The sequence below is a fragment of the Passer domesticus genome, chromosome 3 (assembly GCF_036417665.1).
Source record: "Passer domesticus isolate bPasDom1 chromosome 3, bPasDom1.hap1, whole genome shotgun sequence".
Classification (NCBI taxonomy): Eukaryota; Metazoa; Chordata; class Aves; order Passeriformes; family Passeridae; genus Passer; species Passer domesticus.
In genome coordinates this window covers 94,508,376-94,526,845 of record NC_087476.1, presented here as the reverse complement: position 1 = coordinate 94,526,845, position 18,470 = coordinate 94,508,376, and the positions used below count along the sequence as shown (strand labels likewise).

At 36.6% G+C, this 18,470-nt stretch overlaps 1 protein-coding gene across 6 annotated transcripts in view; it reads left to right on the top strand.

The window, feature by feature from the left end:
- SRBD1 (S1 RNA binding domain 1) overlaps nt 1-17,160 on the top strand; it is a 124,752-nt gene extending 107,592 nt beyond the window's left edge. For all 6 annotated transcript variants that reach the window (XM_064414461.1, XM_064414458.1, XM_064414456.1 and 3 more), the window contains 4 exons: nt 1,052-1,228; nt 3,021-3,173; nt 13,664-13,848; nt 16,171-17,160. In XM_064414461.1, coding sequence (XP_064270531.1) covers nt 1,052-1,228; nt 3,021-3,173; nt 13,664-13,848; nt 16,171-16,460 — 805 coding nt within the window. In that variant the 3' untranslated portion in view covers nt 16,461-17,160. The remainder of the gene's footprint in view (nt 1-1,051; nt 1,229-3,020; nt 3,174-13,663; nt 13,849-16,170) is intronic.
- Nucleotides 17,161-18,470: the final 1,310 nt, after the last annotated feature.

The following is an 18,470-nucleotide window of genomic DNA, read 5'->3' as shown; positions in this document are numbered from 1 at the left end:
AATATTCTGTCTGTGGTTAAAGGTGTGTCCCTCTAATTTCAGTCTGAGCCTTCATCAACTTTGGACTATTTTTTTAACTTTTGCTTTAGCATGAGAATAATGGAAAGATTTTTTCCTTTCTTCCCCTGAGATTTTATGACTCTTGCTGGGTTTGCTGGTGGTGTTTTTCTAGAACCAGTTCATTCCACAAACAGCTCACTGCTGCTGCTGACTTAAAGCAATGGCATCAGATAGATAGATAAAGCCTAGTGGGTACATTTCTTTCACTAGCGCCATGAGTAACTCCCCATGAGAGCTCTTTCCTCTCTTTTTATGATTAACATACTCCACACACAGAAAGTTTTATTCACATGTACATACAGAAAATGTGCTACAAACCCACTGCTTCCTGAAGGAACCTGGCTAACCATTGTTGCACTTCACAGGTAAGTTCTTGACCAGGTCCAGGTTGCCCTCAGAACAAGTCATGCAGCCTGTTCCCAGCTGCTTTTTATTTCAAGAAGAGCTCGGAGCTCCACATACTTTGTGGATCAGTTCAGTCGTTTGAGAAGTCAAGCTGCTGCCATCCATCCTCTTCCGGGTAGCAGACATGAGCCCTTCATGTGCAAGGCAAGGTGTTTCAGTACTACTGGAATGGCTGAGAGGGGGCTGTTCTTACAGGAACATTTTATCTGTTCTGAACCCTCCTCCCACACTGTTTCCTGAATAGGGCAGCTGGGGGCAGGCCATAAGACATGACAAATTGAATTGGCATTAAGGAAATAGCCAACAGATCATAAATTACACATCCCTGGCTTACTAGTTAGGCATGTACAGAACCAGATTGCTGTGCTAAGTTTTCTTGACTTGAGTGGATTCCTTCCACAGAACTAAGAGAAGGGATCCTTTTTCACACAATGCCTTTGGTATGGGAGTCAATTTGCTAATTTCTTAGCTGTTTTAAAGTTTTATAAACCAGATTTTCTATAGAAATGTGTATCATTGTAATGGGTAGCACTTGCAGTAGTGACTGTTCAATAGTAATAAAAGTATTTTGTAAATTTTCTCTTAGACACATTGCAGGACTGAATACTAACAGGGCTAAAAATATAATTGAATGGCGAGAGAAGAACGGACCATTTATAAACCGAGAACAGCTCAAAGAAGTTAAAGGTTTGGGTCCCAAAACCTTCCAACAGTGTGCTGGCTTCATCAGATTCAATCAAGAATATATAAAGACTTTTTGCAGGTAATAGAGATTTTAACTGTTCTGAATAAATTATCTAAAATAGAATGAGAAGACTTCCCCCTTTTCTGCTTTGTACTCATGCTTGAGACTCAAGGAATCCTAGACCACTGTGCTCTGAAAGACAAATTAGCTTGTTAAAATCCATGGTTGAAGATAGTTCTTCCCCTGAATAGTCATGGACTAATAGTCATAGACTAGGCTTGTTAGCCTAGTCCTCTAAGTCAGGGTTTTGATAAATATATAAGTTTAATTAAAAATTTTGCCACTGAATTGGTAAAAAAAAAAATTGTCATGCAGCAGTGTTGTGATTTGAGATATTAAAACTTAAATCTTGTTTTTCAGGCATAATACAGAGATCTGTAAATAAACTAATTTAATATGGTAAAGATTATTCTGCAGAAATTAACAGTTGTAAACTAGTGCAGATTTTTGGAGTTTCCATTTCTTTACCTGGTGAGAGGAAGCTGAGTAGCTGCCCAAATTAAACTATGTCTATGTTATATTCCTGTGCCTAGCAAGTGTGATGTGATTCTCTTCTGTCTGAAATATGTGAGGCCTTTCCCCAAGTCTAGTTTGTCAACAGTGCATTATCCTCTTCTCTATCATCTCATTCCCTGATTCTGTACCAAGTCTTCTACTCTTTCAGCCATTCATAGTGCTCCTCTTGACCTTTCTGCAACTGAAAACGCTCTTTTTAGCACACTCTTTTCTCCTGTCTTTTCTCATTTCTCTTTCCAAAATAAAGAACTGAGAAAGGGCATGGCAGTAGCTCCATCACCACACTTTTGCCATTGGCTCTTCTCAAAAAAATATTTTCCTGGGAAGCACATGCTATGTTTTAGCCAGCACAGTGCTCAGAAGCAATACTGTATTCCCAGTTGCTGCTGGCTGAACGGCACACACGTAACTTCCAGGCAGGACGTGGGCACATGGGGGCTGGCTTTCTGCCCAAGTGGAAGGTGTACAGATTGGTTGCCCATCTGGCAGGGAGGCATAGGCTGCAGGCCAAATGGTGCTTGCTGTAAGCTCCAGAAGACCAAAGAAATTGCTTCCAAAGCTCTCTATGATTGATAGGTCTTACCTTGTACAGATCTATTCTAGTTTCTCTAGTTTATGCTGCAATACCTATGAAAAAAGGTTGATGGCTTCCCCCAAAATGTTCACTGGTGAAATGTGAACATTGTTTTGGGGATTTTTTAACCTTCCTGGAACACGATTCTGATGTTAGATTCCAAAAAACTTGGAAACACTGTATAACCCGAGAAATGGGTTTTAAGGCCAAAGTAAAGCTCTAACACTACTGCCTCCACAACACTTCTTGTGGGTCCAGGTGATATAACCAGATGCTTTTGAAATGAACTTGGAGGTTTCATTTTTATCCTTTCTAATAATTTTCATGACTTTTGATTGCTATATAATATAATTTTTGTGCTTTTTATGTGTAATTTAACAAATAGTGGTTGTTTTAAAAATTGATAAGGAAAGAGGAAAGAGTGTCTGCATTTCAACAGCTGATGAGTGGAGCCCAAAATCCCAGTGCTAGTTTCAGGTCCTTCAGTGAGTTCTGTTTTGTCCTCCAAAAGCAGGAACCACTTGTGATTTAGGAAAAAAAAACCCAAAGAGGCAAGAAAGGAGCATTTCCAGTAGGAGTAATTTCGATGCCTTTAATGTGTCCCGTTAATTTTTTTTGTTTGAGAACTTCAGGGGAAAAAAAATAGTTAGTATTGTGTGTGGACATTGCGCCAGGATCATCTTCATTGAAAATGACATGTCCATTTTTGATTTCTGGCAGTAATAAGAAAAATGAACTTGGAAGTCGTGCACTTTTGACTAAAGCAGGTGCACTGGGTAAAAAGAAGAGTAAACTAACATCATGTACCTCACAACAGCCCAATCCTTTGGACCAAACGTGCATTCATCCAGAGTCTTACAACATTGCAATGAGGTAAGTGATGGGAAAGCTATTGAACCATTGACACACAATATTTAAAATGAAAATTCTGATTTTTCTTACAACAGCCTGCTCAGTCTTTCGAGACAGGAATATTTATATTGCTTTGAAGCTTTCACCCCTATCTTCAAGAAGGTATGCTTCAGATATATGTGAGCATGTGTCATTACTATGGGCCTGTAAAATTAAATGTTGATATTGTAAGATCTAATTAAGATGTATAAGTTCCCAAATACACAAATAGTATGATTATTTTACTCAGTGGCTAAGGGAAGAGAATGGTTTTTGTGTATGTCAGAAAAAAAGTAATTAGGAATCCATGTGTACCTCTGAAATACTGCTATAATCTGTGATCTTTTCTATCAGCAGCCCTGGTTGAAATTGGACTCTGCTTTTCAAAAAACATCTCCTACCATAAATGGGCACATATTTATTTTTCAACTGAATTTTACTGAACAGGTTTTTTTCTTAAAAAGTACTGAAGTTGATTTCACAAGTAGCCAGTTGCTTTAAGGTTCTTATTATCTTTGTTGAGAATATTATGGCTGGGCAAACAAACTTGTGCTTCCTGTTTTATAAACAAAACCATCTTTAAACCTCAAAGAAAGATGCAGAATTTCTGATTTCACAAAGCTTGACTTTCTTACCTAAAAATTTATACAGGACATTGCATTTTTAGGACACCTTCCCTTTAGTGTGTACTCTGTTCTCTCTTCTTATCCATAGATCTCCATGTTGTCCTTCTGCTAGGCATGCAGAGAACTTTTGTTTCCATTCTCTCCCTGCCACAGTTCATTCTTCTTTGTGCTTGATTCTAGGACCCACTGTTCAATTTCCTGGTAGAGTCTGTTGCAGTTGTGCAGTGTGTAGATAATTTGGTTTCTCCTTTACCGTGAACATTTCCCTTTTTTCTTTATGCATCAACATTTGTTGCAAATTCCCTGCCCTGTGTAGCTGTGGGAAAAAACAGCAGTCACGGTCCTCATGGTAAAGATCTCTTGTTTGGTTGGTGGTTTTTAGGGTGTACAGCTTGGTCATCCTAACTGAACATGATTCAATGTAACTCTGTCAACGTGAAAAATAAAAATAAATTGGTATTCAAAAATAATTTTGATTTTCAATATTGAATTTCATTCAATTTAAATTTCATGTATTTGGATTTTAGATTTATCTTTCCAGCCCTGGTACACTAGTAAAGTAGTCACAATGCTACCTACCAGCCTTGCTTAAAGTCTGATGTGGACAGATTGCTTTAGAGAGCAGAGAAGTATGTGCAGTTAATGGTGGAATACTACAATAATTCCCCTACCTACAATATTTTCACAAGGGTTGGTCAGAAAATAAAGAATTGTAACTTTATTTCCAAAGCAGCAGAGGTGACTTTTATATATGAAGTGGTGAGTGGGATTATTACTGCATAGAGTAGAACAGATATTCACATAGAGCTGAAATTGTATAATATTGGTAGGTATCACAAATCATATAATTGTGGTTTGATATTTGACTGGGAACCCATCATTAGCACTATTTAACAAAAAACAGAATAAAAAAATTAATGAGCACAATTTTTAGATCTCAGCCAAGACTGTGGTTTGAGTCCTAGGCTTGTGCATGTTTCAGCAAGGGGGCTGGTACCTATTGCACAGCCAGAAGGTGCCTCCTGAGTCTTAAAATGTGCACAGCTTCAGACTCAGATTTCAATTGCTTCTAAGCTGGTGCAGAAGTGTTAAATGGCTGAAGACTGGTGTTAATCTATCTCATCATCTCTCTTTGGATAATGCAAGTATTTTACAGCAGATACCCAGCAGTGCTATTTTTTATTCTCTATTTCTCACCAAAAACTTTGCTGTCCTAGGCAGAATTTTCAGATGTAGTATTTAGGTCCAAATGCATGTCATAGATATTGTACCATGTAGGATTTTGTTTTGTTTTTGTTTTGTTTTTAATGCAAAAGAATATAAGTTGATTACAAAGCAAATATAAAACAATTACAATATCTGCTAATGAAACACCAAAACTAATAAGCATAGCATCTTTCTCTGTACTAATTGTATCAGTCTTTTCTTCATGCTTTGGGCTTTCTCTGTTGTCTTACTTTTTACATTTTAGTACCTCTACACATTGTTTGATGGGGGTAAAAAAGGTCTCCAAGTGCTTTCTGTGAATATACTTTATGGACAGCAGTATTTGTATTTTTCTCTTGTTTCCTTGAAAGCGTGTTAAATATGAAGGTGATGAGTTTCATGGTATAGATTGTATGACTGCAGCAACTTGATATCACAAAACAGTGTGGGGAAGGGGGCAAATATCTTTAATGTTTTTTCATGGCAAGTAGCTGTTTTGAGAAAAGAAAATACAGCTCTGCAGCAAACTGACAAAAGCCAAGATGTGTAGTAATAAAAATTGACACTGGTGACATAAGGGCTAAATATAAACCAGACATCCTCCCCTCAAGCAACTAATGCTATAATTTAACAATGATTATATATTTAAAATGACTTTTCAAAAAAAGCATATGAGCTGCTAAGTTTCTCAGAACTTACGAAAACAGCTTTCCAAACCTTTTTTCCTCCCCAATTATGAATTAGGAAAAAAAATTTACTGGGAATTCAGACTGCATGGAGGATTCAGTCCAAAGCTTATCAGGGCTGTTGGTGAGTTTTGCTGACAGGCAGTGGATGGGACTGGGCTTGTGATTCCCTTTTGCTGAGCCTAAGTTCATGAGAAAGCTTTTGAGAGCCTGAAGATCAAATCATGTTCATGGTGTTGTTTGGAGGTGTCTTATGGAAATTGGCTAATATCTGAAAGTCTTTCTAGAATGCTAGAATTAAACTAGTTTAAAACCTAATTGGTAATTCTTACAACGTAAAATAAAATGCTTGAGAAAAATGGAAACTCTTAGATGTAGGTTAGAATTAGCATTTAATAATAAAGTTTTTTAAATAATATATCTTAATGAGTTCTGTGGCTCTAGTGCTATCAGAGTATTTATTCTTTTTCTGTGCTTACACTGAACTGTCAGGGAGTGTGTCAAATTCACAGGTGGATCTGTGCTGCCAAAGGGCAGAATTGACTTGAATATGACCAGATTTGATCAAAAATCCAATATTACATACCTCTTACCATGAAAATTAAAATGTATGGAATAGCTGCTGCATAAGTGAATCATAAGGCCTTCCTCATGCAATGCCTACCACATTTTGCTATAGAGAGTAGTTTCTGAAAGTTTTATTGGATTAAAAGTTTTCATGAAAAATTGCATTTATTTTTAAATTAAATAAGATGGTGATTTTTATCCACTGCTTATAGCCAAATTACCCAAAGGCAGCAGTCTACATTGCAGATTTATGACATGCAAAATTATCAGGTTTTAAAACAATGTTTTTGAGGGATAGAAATTTACCAAAATTTGAAACCACTAATTTTCTTTTTCAGGACTATTTTGTAGCTTGAAAAGCCAATCCATTAAAGAAAAATATGGTTAAAAGGATTACTCCCAAGTGGTGACTTTGGTTGCCAAACTTCAGCCTGGAGCCAATTTTTAGGGCTGATTTAGAAAAATAGGGATTTTATAATGGAAACACTGATGTAATCTTTACTACAGTGGCACAAATGGTGCTGGTATGATTGATTTATGACATTTAAGCATCTTAACTTAAAATCTGTGCAATTTCTGTAAAATAATTGGAAAATATCCTACTAGTGATTTAACACACTCTGCAGAAGACCAAAGCATTTTTGTTCATGGTTTCCACACTGTCAAAACTTGGCTTTTTCATGTGCAGTGATCAGGCTTTCAAACACCTCTAAATATTATGATTTGGAATTTCCAAAAAGCTAAAGAAAAACCTCAAATCTTTATAGACAGCCCATTTTCCTGCAAAGCAGAATCATGTTTTATGTTTTTGAAAAGTCTGTATGTGAAAACCAGTTTATAGTGGCAGAATCTTCTACATACACTTAATACAATATGTAGAGCATATCCAATTTCTTGGTATGTATTGTTAAAGAATTGGTAGGAAAACCAAGGAAACATTTAGGAAGTCCCCAGAAGTTACAACCAGGTTATGCTTATAAACCAAAATGTTGGAAAGAAAATGTAGTGTTTTTTCTTTGTTCTATCAGTCTGCTGGGTGCAGTTGGTTTCATGTGACTGAATTTTAACATTTGCTGACTTTTTTATTTAAATCTCATTAAAATGCTTTTTGCAGAAGCTTGGCACTCAAAATGTGTATTTGCTGCTCACAGATTGCAGCATCTGGCAGACAGGTTGTATTTTCGCCTGACCTAGAAATAGAAATTTTTGCCAATGTAAAATATCTAAAGCTGTGACTTAGAATAATAGAACCAAGGACCTTCCTTGGCTAATTACCTAGGTTTAGGACCCCTGGTAGAGGCAGTCCTGTTGGTTATGCCTTAAGAGAAGTTTTTGGCATACTGGGCAGAGTCACTTGGAGTGAAGATTCATGTATTGCCGTTCTGTGTATTGATAATGGTGCTTGATATCTTCAGCAGGAATTTAAAGTCCCAAAGGAATTCAGCAAGCACTCACTCATGGACTTTTTCCTTCACTGAAACAAAATACTTCAATTTGGCATTCATTTCAGCAAGGTGTTTATAACTATTTGATAACCAGTGTTGATAACTGTTTATATTCCATTATAGGCCAATCAGTCATATTTCAAATATCCCTGGTGTTTCTTGTACTCCACATGGGTGGATGTAACAGCTGACCCATAGTATCTCATTTGCTGTGCCGATAAGCTGTGTTTGCTGGCCTTGAAGGCAAGTACTGGCACATAAGAAAATGCAGAAGAAAAACTGTTGATGAGGCCACCAAAAGATTTTCCTCTTCAGCCCTTTATGCAACTGGAATCTTGTCCTTTGATAGCATTTCCAGCTCGCTGGCAGGCTGGCTTGCCTCTGTCCAGATCCCCTAATTGTGCTGGAACAACTGAGGCGATGCTTAAGGGAAGTAGAAATCAGGGAGGGAATTATTACTCAATATGGTATTTGAGCAATGAAAATGAGTTGTGTTCTATTTAATAATACAGTCTACATGTGAATATTTTTACAGAGGATAAGAGTTGTTACTGTGGTAGGAGGCCTTTCCTTACAAAGACATCAGAAATATCTTTTGTCCTCTTGAATGAGACTGTACTTGCATGTACACACATGTGGTTATTCAAGTTGTTTAATGTGCAGACTAATACTTTTACAAGTCTTACTTTTGGGGGCTTTTTAAAAGTAACTTTGAAGAGTTAAACTCAGTCAATTAATGAAACTTTATGACTATTTCCAATAGCCAATGTACAGCCCTAATTATGGAGATCACTTACAGAATTGTAGCCATTAAGTATTATAAATAACTGTTCATATTAATCACTTTAAAAGGCCAATTCATTCACAGGTTTTACTACTGACTTACCTGGATTTTCAGAGGCTGTATTTTTGCAAATTATATTGTCAGTAAACAGAAGACTAGAAAAAGCTTTCACTGTCAATTGCCATCCAATAAAGACATTTTAAAACTTTGCGTTGTAAAATACAGTTAACATGAATGATTAGAAGAACTTGGAAATAATGGAGAAATATGCTCCATTTACACTATAAATACTAGACCCATAAATCAAATGGTATTTTTAATTTGTTGAAATTTTTGGAAGCTACATAACTTCCCACTAGTTGCATTTAGAAAAAAATATTGGCCAAAACCCCCCACAAGACCTTTTTAATGGAATTTTCTCCTTTAAGTGTAGTATACTAGTTCTTTGTGGATAACTAATCATGTTTCACTATTTTGTATCTCAGGTTGCACTCCAGTTACATGATATATCAGTAGTCATGAGGGCAGCCAACAGCAGCGTGACTAATGGTATGGGAGCAAAGTGGCTATGCTGCAGTGGAACTGTGTCTGAATTTCTTTTCTCATTTAGAAAGTCATTGTTTCTTCAAATTTGTACGTTAAAAATGTCATAGACTGAGTGCATTCTGCATGCAGTCAAATAATCTACATTATTTAGAATTTATGCATTTGAAGAAAAACATACTGGTTAGGCAGCTTTGTCTGGAACTACATAAGTAGTTTTAGATATATTTGAATCTTTAGCTCTCTGTGCCCAGCAATGAGTTACAGAACATAATGCACAAATACTGTTTGATACGTAGTCTTCATTGGTAATCAAAAATTGAGGATCCGTATCACTGGTGGGAACAAGAGTAGTCAACATCTGCGTTATACAAATACTGCTTTTGCACTTCAAAACATTACTAAAACATAAATGTCTGTATAATTTAAGTTTGTTACTGCCATAAATGTATGTTTTACCTAACAAAGTGCATGCTAATGCAGAGTTGTTTTGTTTTCAGAGTGATTATGCTGCTTTACCATTAATTCATGTGTGTACTGTGACAAGATGTAATGGTGTATCATGTTGCTTTAATGTAATGAATCCAGTACTCCCAGCTCTTAAGTCGTGTTGCTGGAAATGATTACATAAAACAGAAGTGACTGTGACTAAAGCCCTTGCAAAGCTTTAGAACTCCTGCACGTTATAAGAAGCTTTTCAAGTGAAGCTTTTTCACTTAAAAATTTACTGTAGGATTCTCTTGGTAAAATTTTATTATTTTCTGACTATTTTTTGCATTCCAATGAAATTTACATTATCTTTTAAGCATTGCAAAGGTTTTGCTGTAATTTTGTGCAGATGTGTATGTTAAGTGAACATGATGTGCTTATTTGTTACATTTGTGCTACTATTCTTTCTTTATCTGCATAAGATGGATGAAATTATGTATTAAATAAAAACATCAGTCATTTATCCATGACCATTCTCTGCAGGTCCTGTAAGACTGCAAAAATTGCTTTTAAAGTGAAGGTAATTGCAAAGGTTTCTGAGTATTCTCTAAATCTCAAAACCATAAAAATCAAAATTCTAAACTGTTTAAATTTCACCCTGTTCTTCCTAAGACTGGCAGCTTTTATCTGAGTTGACGTACCTTGAGCAGGAAGTTGACCATTCATTCATATACACAGCATTTGAAGAAGCAAGGATAATATATCTTAGAAGAATGACCTCACTCCAGAAAAAAAGTCTCATCTTCCCCATTTCTGTTAACTTGTCTTTAGGTTTTGTCTTTCTAGTAGATAAACACAGCACTTGAGCTACTGCAATGTATTATTTATTTCACATATGAAGCCAGGAAAATACTTTAAGGACTTCCATTTTTGCACAGATCATTCATGTTCTTATGTTGTGCAGCTGGAGCTGTTGTTTACAAATTGTGTGTGATATTTCAAGAATTGTAGTGAGATCATTTAACATTAAGATCAAAATATTTAAATTAAGGGAAACCTCTTTTTTCCCCCATAGCTGTATCCAAGTGTTACTACCAACTACATCTGTCTTTTTTTTTCCCGACTTTGAAATACCTCTTGGAGGAAGCTGGGTTGCCTTTTTAATAAGGAGAAAATTACCTTTTTTCTTAGCAATGATATTTTACAATAGAAATTATCAATATAATGCACAACTGTTCAGTCAGACAGTTGTGCTTTTTTAATTGATTTTTTTTAAGTCCAAGTGCCCTCAGGCTATGTTCATTTGAGTAAAAATGATACATTAAATATGCAATTAGAGTCAACAGTATTTCTAAAACTATCTGCATCTGCAATCATTGAGAAGTTACTTTAATTTGGAAATACTTTAATACTTGGGTTTTACCAAAGCCTCTTCTAAAATGGTGAGAATTTCCAAAATACAAATACTGTTTCTTATAAAGAGTATTTCTTCTCTGCATATGTGCTTGCTGGGCTTTGTTGCAGTGCTCTATTTTACCTGTGATATATAACCCATAATTCTGAAATGTTCTTAATGAAATACCTGATTTTTAGAACATTAAAATTCTGTAGAAGTTGGTGGGACTTCTCATGTGCTTAGACTTGGGCACATGCATAAGCATCATCTTCAGGTGGAGCCAAAATTTTCCTGCGAGCAGTAACTACACTAACTTATTTACACAATTGTAATTCATAACATAGGGCCCAAAACTGCCACCCTTGCCTAGGTGAGGAATCCTTTTTAATTTCAGATAAATGCTTTGGGATGTCCAGAGGGAGGCAAGGAAGGAGCAGGGGGCAAAACACCTTTAATGAATTGTGCTTGAAGGCTCAGGCACTTGGACTGTGTCCTGTTTGGTTTTCTTTCCAACCATGTGCATATAACACTGTTCATTCTGATTGTGCTATCCACACATGTGACATCTTTGTGTGTAACAGGACTTTTTTAAATACATGCTGGTGGCTGGTTTGTGTGGTTGCATTTCTTAGTGGTGAAACCCACCCCGTGATCAATTTACGAAGTCAATGCACTTCTGCGAAATCCTAATGGTGAGAAAATGTTACTTGGACATACTCAAGCTGAGTTTCCATTTGAAGTGAAATAAAGCCAAGTACGTGAATGTCAGCAAACTTGTTTATAGGGGTGGGTGGTAAAGCATACATTATTTAGAAGGTTGAGTCATGAGGCTGGTCGGGTTTGTCATGTTACATCTGGCACGTCAGTCAAAGCTGGGACAGCTGCCGTCTGTCACTAGTGCTCCAGTGGGGCATTGTCCAGTGTTAGCAGCCAGCAGCCCCCAGCAGTCTGGGGAGGAACTCTTCACCTGGGCCTGGGCTCATTTTCAGCATTATCATTGCAACCACTTTTGGGGCTCCTTTGCAAACAAGGGTGGTTTCGTTTCACAGAACATCTGGTATTTTTCATATCTGTTATTAGACAAAATATTTGAATAGTAGTGGTGAGGTTTGTTAGTTTACAAGAAAAAAAATTGCACTTTATATTATAAAACATTTTGTCTCTGTTTTGCTGTATGCTTTGCTTCCAAACCACCTTAAATTACTTTAAAAAGTGATGTCAAAAGTTGATATCTAGTCAAAGCAAAATTCTGTAAATATGGAGAACAGCACCATCCATGGTGTCATTATTAATTTTCATCATACATTGCCACATGAAAGATGAGTATGCACTAAAAAAAATAGTGAAAATTATATTTATCACTACCAAGTCCAACTATCTGTGTTTGAGCTACCAGTACACTTAAGTCATATGCTTGTAGTTGAATTCAGTAAAGTGGAAGTTCTTACAGCCAGTTGTAACAGATGTCCTCCTTCAGCAAAATTAAGACATTTTTTAAGTGAAGCTTTTCCCTTATGCTCAAAGATGAATTTTGTGATTTACTGAAAGTCAGATATTCCTTTAATTATGTCTCTTCTATTTATATTTTGTCAAAATAGTTTTGTGTTTCAATTCACATAACTTCCTATTGCAGACCACCTGAAATACTCCCAGTTGGTTCCTTGGGTTAAAAAGAGGAAATGACAAAACAAAAAATACTCTGGGTCTCCTGACAAAGAAGTACTAGCCTCAGGTTTTTGATAAAAATGCATCCCCTTCATGTATGTTGGCAGGGGAAAGGAGGTTGAGTACCAAGGGCTTTTGCTTTCTTATAGAGCTGGAATGTCTCCCAACAAGTTCAGGGCATGAACCTGCTGGTCAGCTCTTCTTTTGAGACTTGTAGTTTACACTTGTTGTGAAGCAGGATATGGAGAGGAAAAAGGAATCTCTTTTAGGAATTTGGAAGGAATGTTTAATCAGACTCTAGAGGACAGGAACAATAATTCTGCCTGCCTGCTGTGTTGGAGAACATGCCAAAAAAACATGTGCTTCTTGTGAACAATAAGGGGCATGATAAAGTCAGGTAGACAAGGCTTACTCATGGTGAGATGCGGGTCATGGCGGAGATCACGTGTCAGGACATAATTATATAGAAGTATTTATTTTTCTTTCTTTTCAGCTTTTTGGATACCAGTCCAAATTTCTCTGTCTGCAATATGTGTATGTATGTGACAATAAGGAAAGATAAGGATGTTTGACTTCTTTGTGTCATGTGGCTACTTTCACTTAATGATTATCTCATGTCTGAAAAATTAATTATTCTTAATCATGAAGTTCACAGACAAGAGAAGTATTTAATGCAAAGTTTTTATTAATGTTTTGAGTATTTGTTGTTGCTTTACTAAATTGCCATTCATTCTAACTTGAACAAGAGTGACAATTGCAAGAACATTGTTAGAGAACTCTCACTGATTTCTAGGGAACTTTCATGGTAAAAGACATCTTTCGGTAGTAAAGAAATTCAGTTTTATTGTGAGATTAAATAATTGGTCTGAGAATAGATTTTAATTGCATTTTATTATTTTTCTTCTAGTTTTTCAGTCTGTCCCAGAAGATACACATATATAGATAGACTTCTGTTTCCATTTATGTGTCAGATCAGTGATGAGTTGAGAGGACATGCACTTGAGAAACTGTTCATATATTCTATCAGTAGTTTTGTTCATGCGTCAATGAAAAAATAATAGAGCAAAGGTTCAGTTCCCACTAAAGGATGTTATAAATCTTTCTGTCTTTGTTTGAACTTCCTAGGTTTTTATCTCTCATTGGAGGAAATGCAAATGACATAGGAAAATCAGATATGCAGCAAAAAGTAAATGCAGTGATTCAAAAGGAAGGACTGGAAGACACAGCCAAAAGGCTCAATACCACTGTGCACACACTGCAGCTGATCATTGATGGTCTCACTCAGCCTGAAGGCTACGACATCCGAACAGGTAAACCTCGGTTTGGAAGGTTGTAATCTCAGTTTGTTTGTCCTGCATATTAGCTTTAAAACAGCACATTTTCTTCTTCTAAAGTCAGTAGTAGATTTTCATGCACATGTAACTCCATTTTGTTTCTCAGTCAAGGTAAAGGCTATTTCATAGTCAGATGTTTCTGTTTTGTAGGTAAGTGTGAATCCTGTCTTAAATTACGGCATTTTCAGCCATAGGAAAGGTTGTTGCATGGCTGTTAACAAATGAAATAATTTCAATATGTTGACTCTCTACTGATTGAATCTGTGTTGGCCCTCCATCACAAAGGGGAATGCTGAGACCAAGGTGAAACAGTAGCAATGAAGTTCTGTGGAGCAGTAGTGTGTAGTTTTGCTCTTTTATTGCCCTGGTTTCTGGGAGACCAGTGTAGCTGAAGCACGTGACTTGTGACCTAGCCTGGTTAAAACCTGGAGCGGTACTGAACGCTTCGAGGGAGAGGAAAGAAAGATGAAGTAAAAGATCTGGGGATGCTGTTGTGTAAGGAAACTTACAGCTGGATTCTCTTACAACAGCAGGACATAAAGGTAGACAGCAAAGATGCAGGCTTGTAGTAACAAATAATAAACCTATACTTAAAGACAACGAAACCAACATTTCTGTCCCCCTTTTTTAGTTCATTAATGGTTTCCATTCATATTTTTTAAATATTCCCCACTAATGATCTTGCAAATGTGTATTTTCTGTGGCTCAATTTGTTCTGGGGATCTCACATCTAAATTACAGTAGGATAGACTATTAACATAGGAAGACATAAAAGCAAAAGAGAGAATCTTCAGTGGAAATATTCGTATTCTGCTGATCTAGGACATTCAGTATTACTTTGGACAGACTGTGATTGGAGAAGGCAGCCTAGTAGACTTATGTAGCTGTATGGATTTCTCCATCATGAGTTCTTCCCATAGACCCCTTGCAGTTCTTCATGAACTGCTCCAGCATGGGTCCCTTCCGTGGAAAGAAGTCCTTTAGAAATAGACTTTCATTGTTCCTTAATGAGTTCACAAGTCCTGCCAGAAAACCTGCTGTGACCCTGGGTTTGCCACAGGGTCACAGCCTTCTTTCAGGCACCCACCTGTTCTGGTGTCGGGCCTTCCATGAGCTGCAGGGGAATCTCAACTCTGGCATCTGGAGCTCTTCCTCCTCCTTCCTTTGGTGTCTGCGGAGCTGTTTTTGTCACATATGCTCACTTCTCCCTCCCAGGTTGCAATTGCTGTTGCACAGGGATTTTTTTTTTTTCTTTTAAAAATATTTTATCCCAGAGGCACTTAGCACTATTGTTAATGGGCTCGACCTTGGATAGCAGTGGATCTATTGGACATAGGCAAAGCTACAGAAGCCACCACTCACAGTAGCCCACACGCACACTCCTACCAAAACACTGCCATGCAAAGCCAGTGCAGATCCTCAGACTGATTAAATTCCAGTGCGTTTTAGCTATAAACTTGTTCAGGCTGAATTTTATTTCTCAAAAGCAAGCAGAGAAAAATTATTGCAGTACTGGTTTGGTGATGTTCCTTGTGGAAAATCTCAGTCCTTATAATTATATCTTGGAAAGGTCAAAGAGTGATAGGAAAAGATTGAAAGAGAAATTGTTGAGATGACTCAGAAGGGTTTTTTGCAGGAGCGGAAAACGGTAGGGGAATAAAAGAGTTTTAAAAATCTATCTGTGCCCTTAAATACAGAATGTGAACATTAATATCCTAGTATAATCCCTGATTATGATCATTTCTGTGTGATTTTCAAGTTGTTGGTGCAAAGCAGCACTGTGATGAAGCTCATGTGATGTCATGGTGCAGATGAACAGCAAGCCTAAGAACAGTGCATTGCTGACTTTTCCTTTAGTATGTGATGAAACTGAGTATCAGTTTCAGTATAATATTCATCTTCTTGTGCATGTGTAGAAATTTCTGTAGGAATAGAATTTCATGTATAGTTGATGTAGCTTGAGTCACCTCAAGTGACTCCCTAGATCTGAGAAAATTTAAAGAATATTTCAGTCACTGCCTACTCTAAAACACGCTTCTGATCCCCCTATGATAGTTTCATAATACAAAATTCAGTATACCTACTCATTAATCTAAGTATTTTCAAGTGATTCACAAAATATAAGAAACAAGTTGTTTATCACAGGTGGGTCTTTATTTAAAGATGTACAGAAAGCAGTATTTGGGACCTAAGATTTACCTTGGGGTGACTTATAAATTAGGAACAATCATCTGGAAACAACTCTTAGACACCCTTTTTCTTCAGAGTCTCATTTGTGTTTCTTGTTTCCTGTAACAGATTTTGATAAACCTGACTTCAAGAGAAGCATAGTCTGCTTTGAAGACTTAAGTGTTGGTGCTGTTTTGACTGGAAAAGTTGAAAATGCAACGCCATTTGGAGTTTTTGTTGATATTGGTGTGGGAAAAGCGGGTTTGATTCCAGTGCGAAACATAACAGAAGCAAAACTCTCTAAAGTGAAGAAGAGAAGAAGCCTGGGCCTAGGTCCTGGAGAAAGAGTGGAAGTTAAAGTGCTTAATGTTGATATTCCTCGACTGAGGATAACATTGGATCTTATTCGTGTTTTATGAGAAGGGTTTAGGTTACTGAGACTTGACTTTAAAGGATAAGTAAAGTCAGCAAGGTTATGGAGAGTCAGGCATTTAATGAATGTTGAAAATGAACGCATTTTGAAAACTTCAGCGCCTTCCTTTTTTTTTTCTTTAATTTTAGTTTTACCACATTTCTTGTATCCTTTCTGTTAATAATTGTTGTAACAGTTTTTTGGATTACCTCCAAGCAACCTTGTTATTTTGTCTGCAGAGCAAATGAAGCTCCAGTGGGCTGTCAAACAGATCTCTTATCTGTTGTCTGTGCAAGATTTGCTGTCTTAATCTTCAGTTAGTACTGCACGAGCAGACACATCTCTAGTTCCCTCCCAACAAACAGCCATTCAGTTTGCCTGTTTTCTGATTGACAGTCTAAAGGAGGGCTCCTAGTGGCAGGAAAAAAAGATCTTTTGAATTTAAGTGGTAATGATGTTGCATCAAAAATAGACTGAGGAAAAAGCATCTGCTAAAATTATTGATGGTTTAGAAATAGTTATCTTTAATTTATTTGATGTCTGTTTACCTGTATTATTTTTTCTTGTTCAATTATCATGAATTAACACAGTTGGATGTACCTTGTAGTTTAAGGAACTTTGCTCAGAAGTGTCAAAAGACATTTGTGTTCTTCAATACTTGTGCAAAATAAAAAAAAAAAATTCCGTCCATCTTTTCTCAGTGTACTGGTTCTATAAGTAGTTAACAGTCCTAGTTGTCTTTCATTAAACACGTGTTTAATCACTAACACTTTGAATGCTCACTGTTTCCTGCTAGGAATGCCTAGCACAGGAGGTTTGTTTCTTCTAACCAGAGACTTCTTGGTTTTGTGGTATTTTGGTGGTGTTTCAAAGGACTTGCATCTTGACCCAAGTTTGCAAAGGACAGATATACTGGAAGCTTAGTTTCCATCAACAGCAGATATATGTATATATATAGGTACAGGGAGTTTACAGGTGTACATTACAGGTAATTTTGGTGTGTTGGGCATTTATTCCTTTGCAGTCATGCAACTTGTCTCTAAGTTGGCAGAAGCTCTGGTCTGCAGCAGATGAGCCCAAATACACTATAGTAAGTGTCAAAGATCTTAGATGATAAGGTTTCTAACTACAAATGTCCAAGTAGCTGCTGGCACATGGCTATGCATGAGTTTGGAAAAGGTTAACATGGTTTGTGTTCCCAGCTCTGTGCTCTAGTTTTTAAAATTATGAGCCAGCTGTAGACAGTGTATTTTGGAGATTAAAGAATCATTTAGCAGATGAAAGAAAAGGAAGACAGATCTTACTAGCTTTGATGGATTTGTCCACTGAAGAAAAGACAACCATTTTCTATTATGTTAAATTCTGCACAGCTTGGAATCATGTTTTTCAGGCCTTCTGAAATTTTCCTGAAATACTTCTGCAAGGTAGATTTGAAATTAGAAATTAGAAACTGTATGTATGAAACTGTATGTTATGAAATTAGAAACTGTAATACCATGTTGCTGTCTTGGAGAACAGATTGAAAGCAAAGAAGTTGAATTTTTTTTTCTGCAGTTGATACATTCACCTGCAGCAGTATGTCCATCAGTAGAATGATGTAAGTTGTGTTAAACTTTATATGATTTCTGCAGTATCTAAGCACTTAGCAAATTAAATGGATTTGCTTGGCCTTCTCTAAGGAGGCGATAAACTTGATTTCCTGAAGCTCAATTTAGTGAATAATATAAAGAGTATTTTCTTTTTCTGTGGTATTTTGTTTATTACTGAAATTCATTTTCTTAATCTGTAATATTGTGAGGACTGTAGCATTTTTTGCATTTTTGTATATATCTCTTGGTATATCATGATAAACATCATGAAATTCTCTAAATGCAAGACATCTTGAGACTATTTCTCTCCTCTTAATTCACAGGAAGCATTTTACCTATGCAGAAGACCGACCCACAACTCATTGTACATACTCATAAATAGTTTGCTTTCTCTGTAGTGAACCTCAGCAGCTTATCCTGTGTCATCA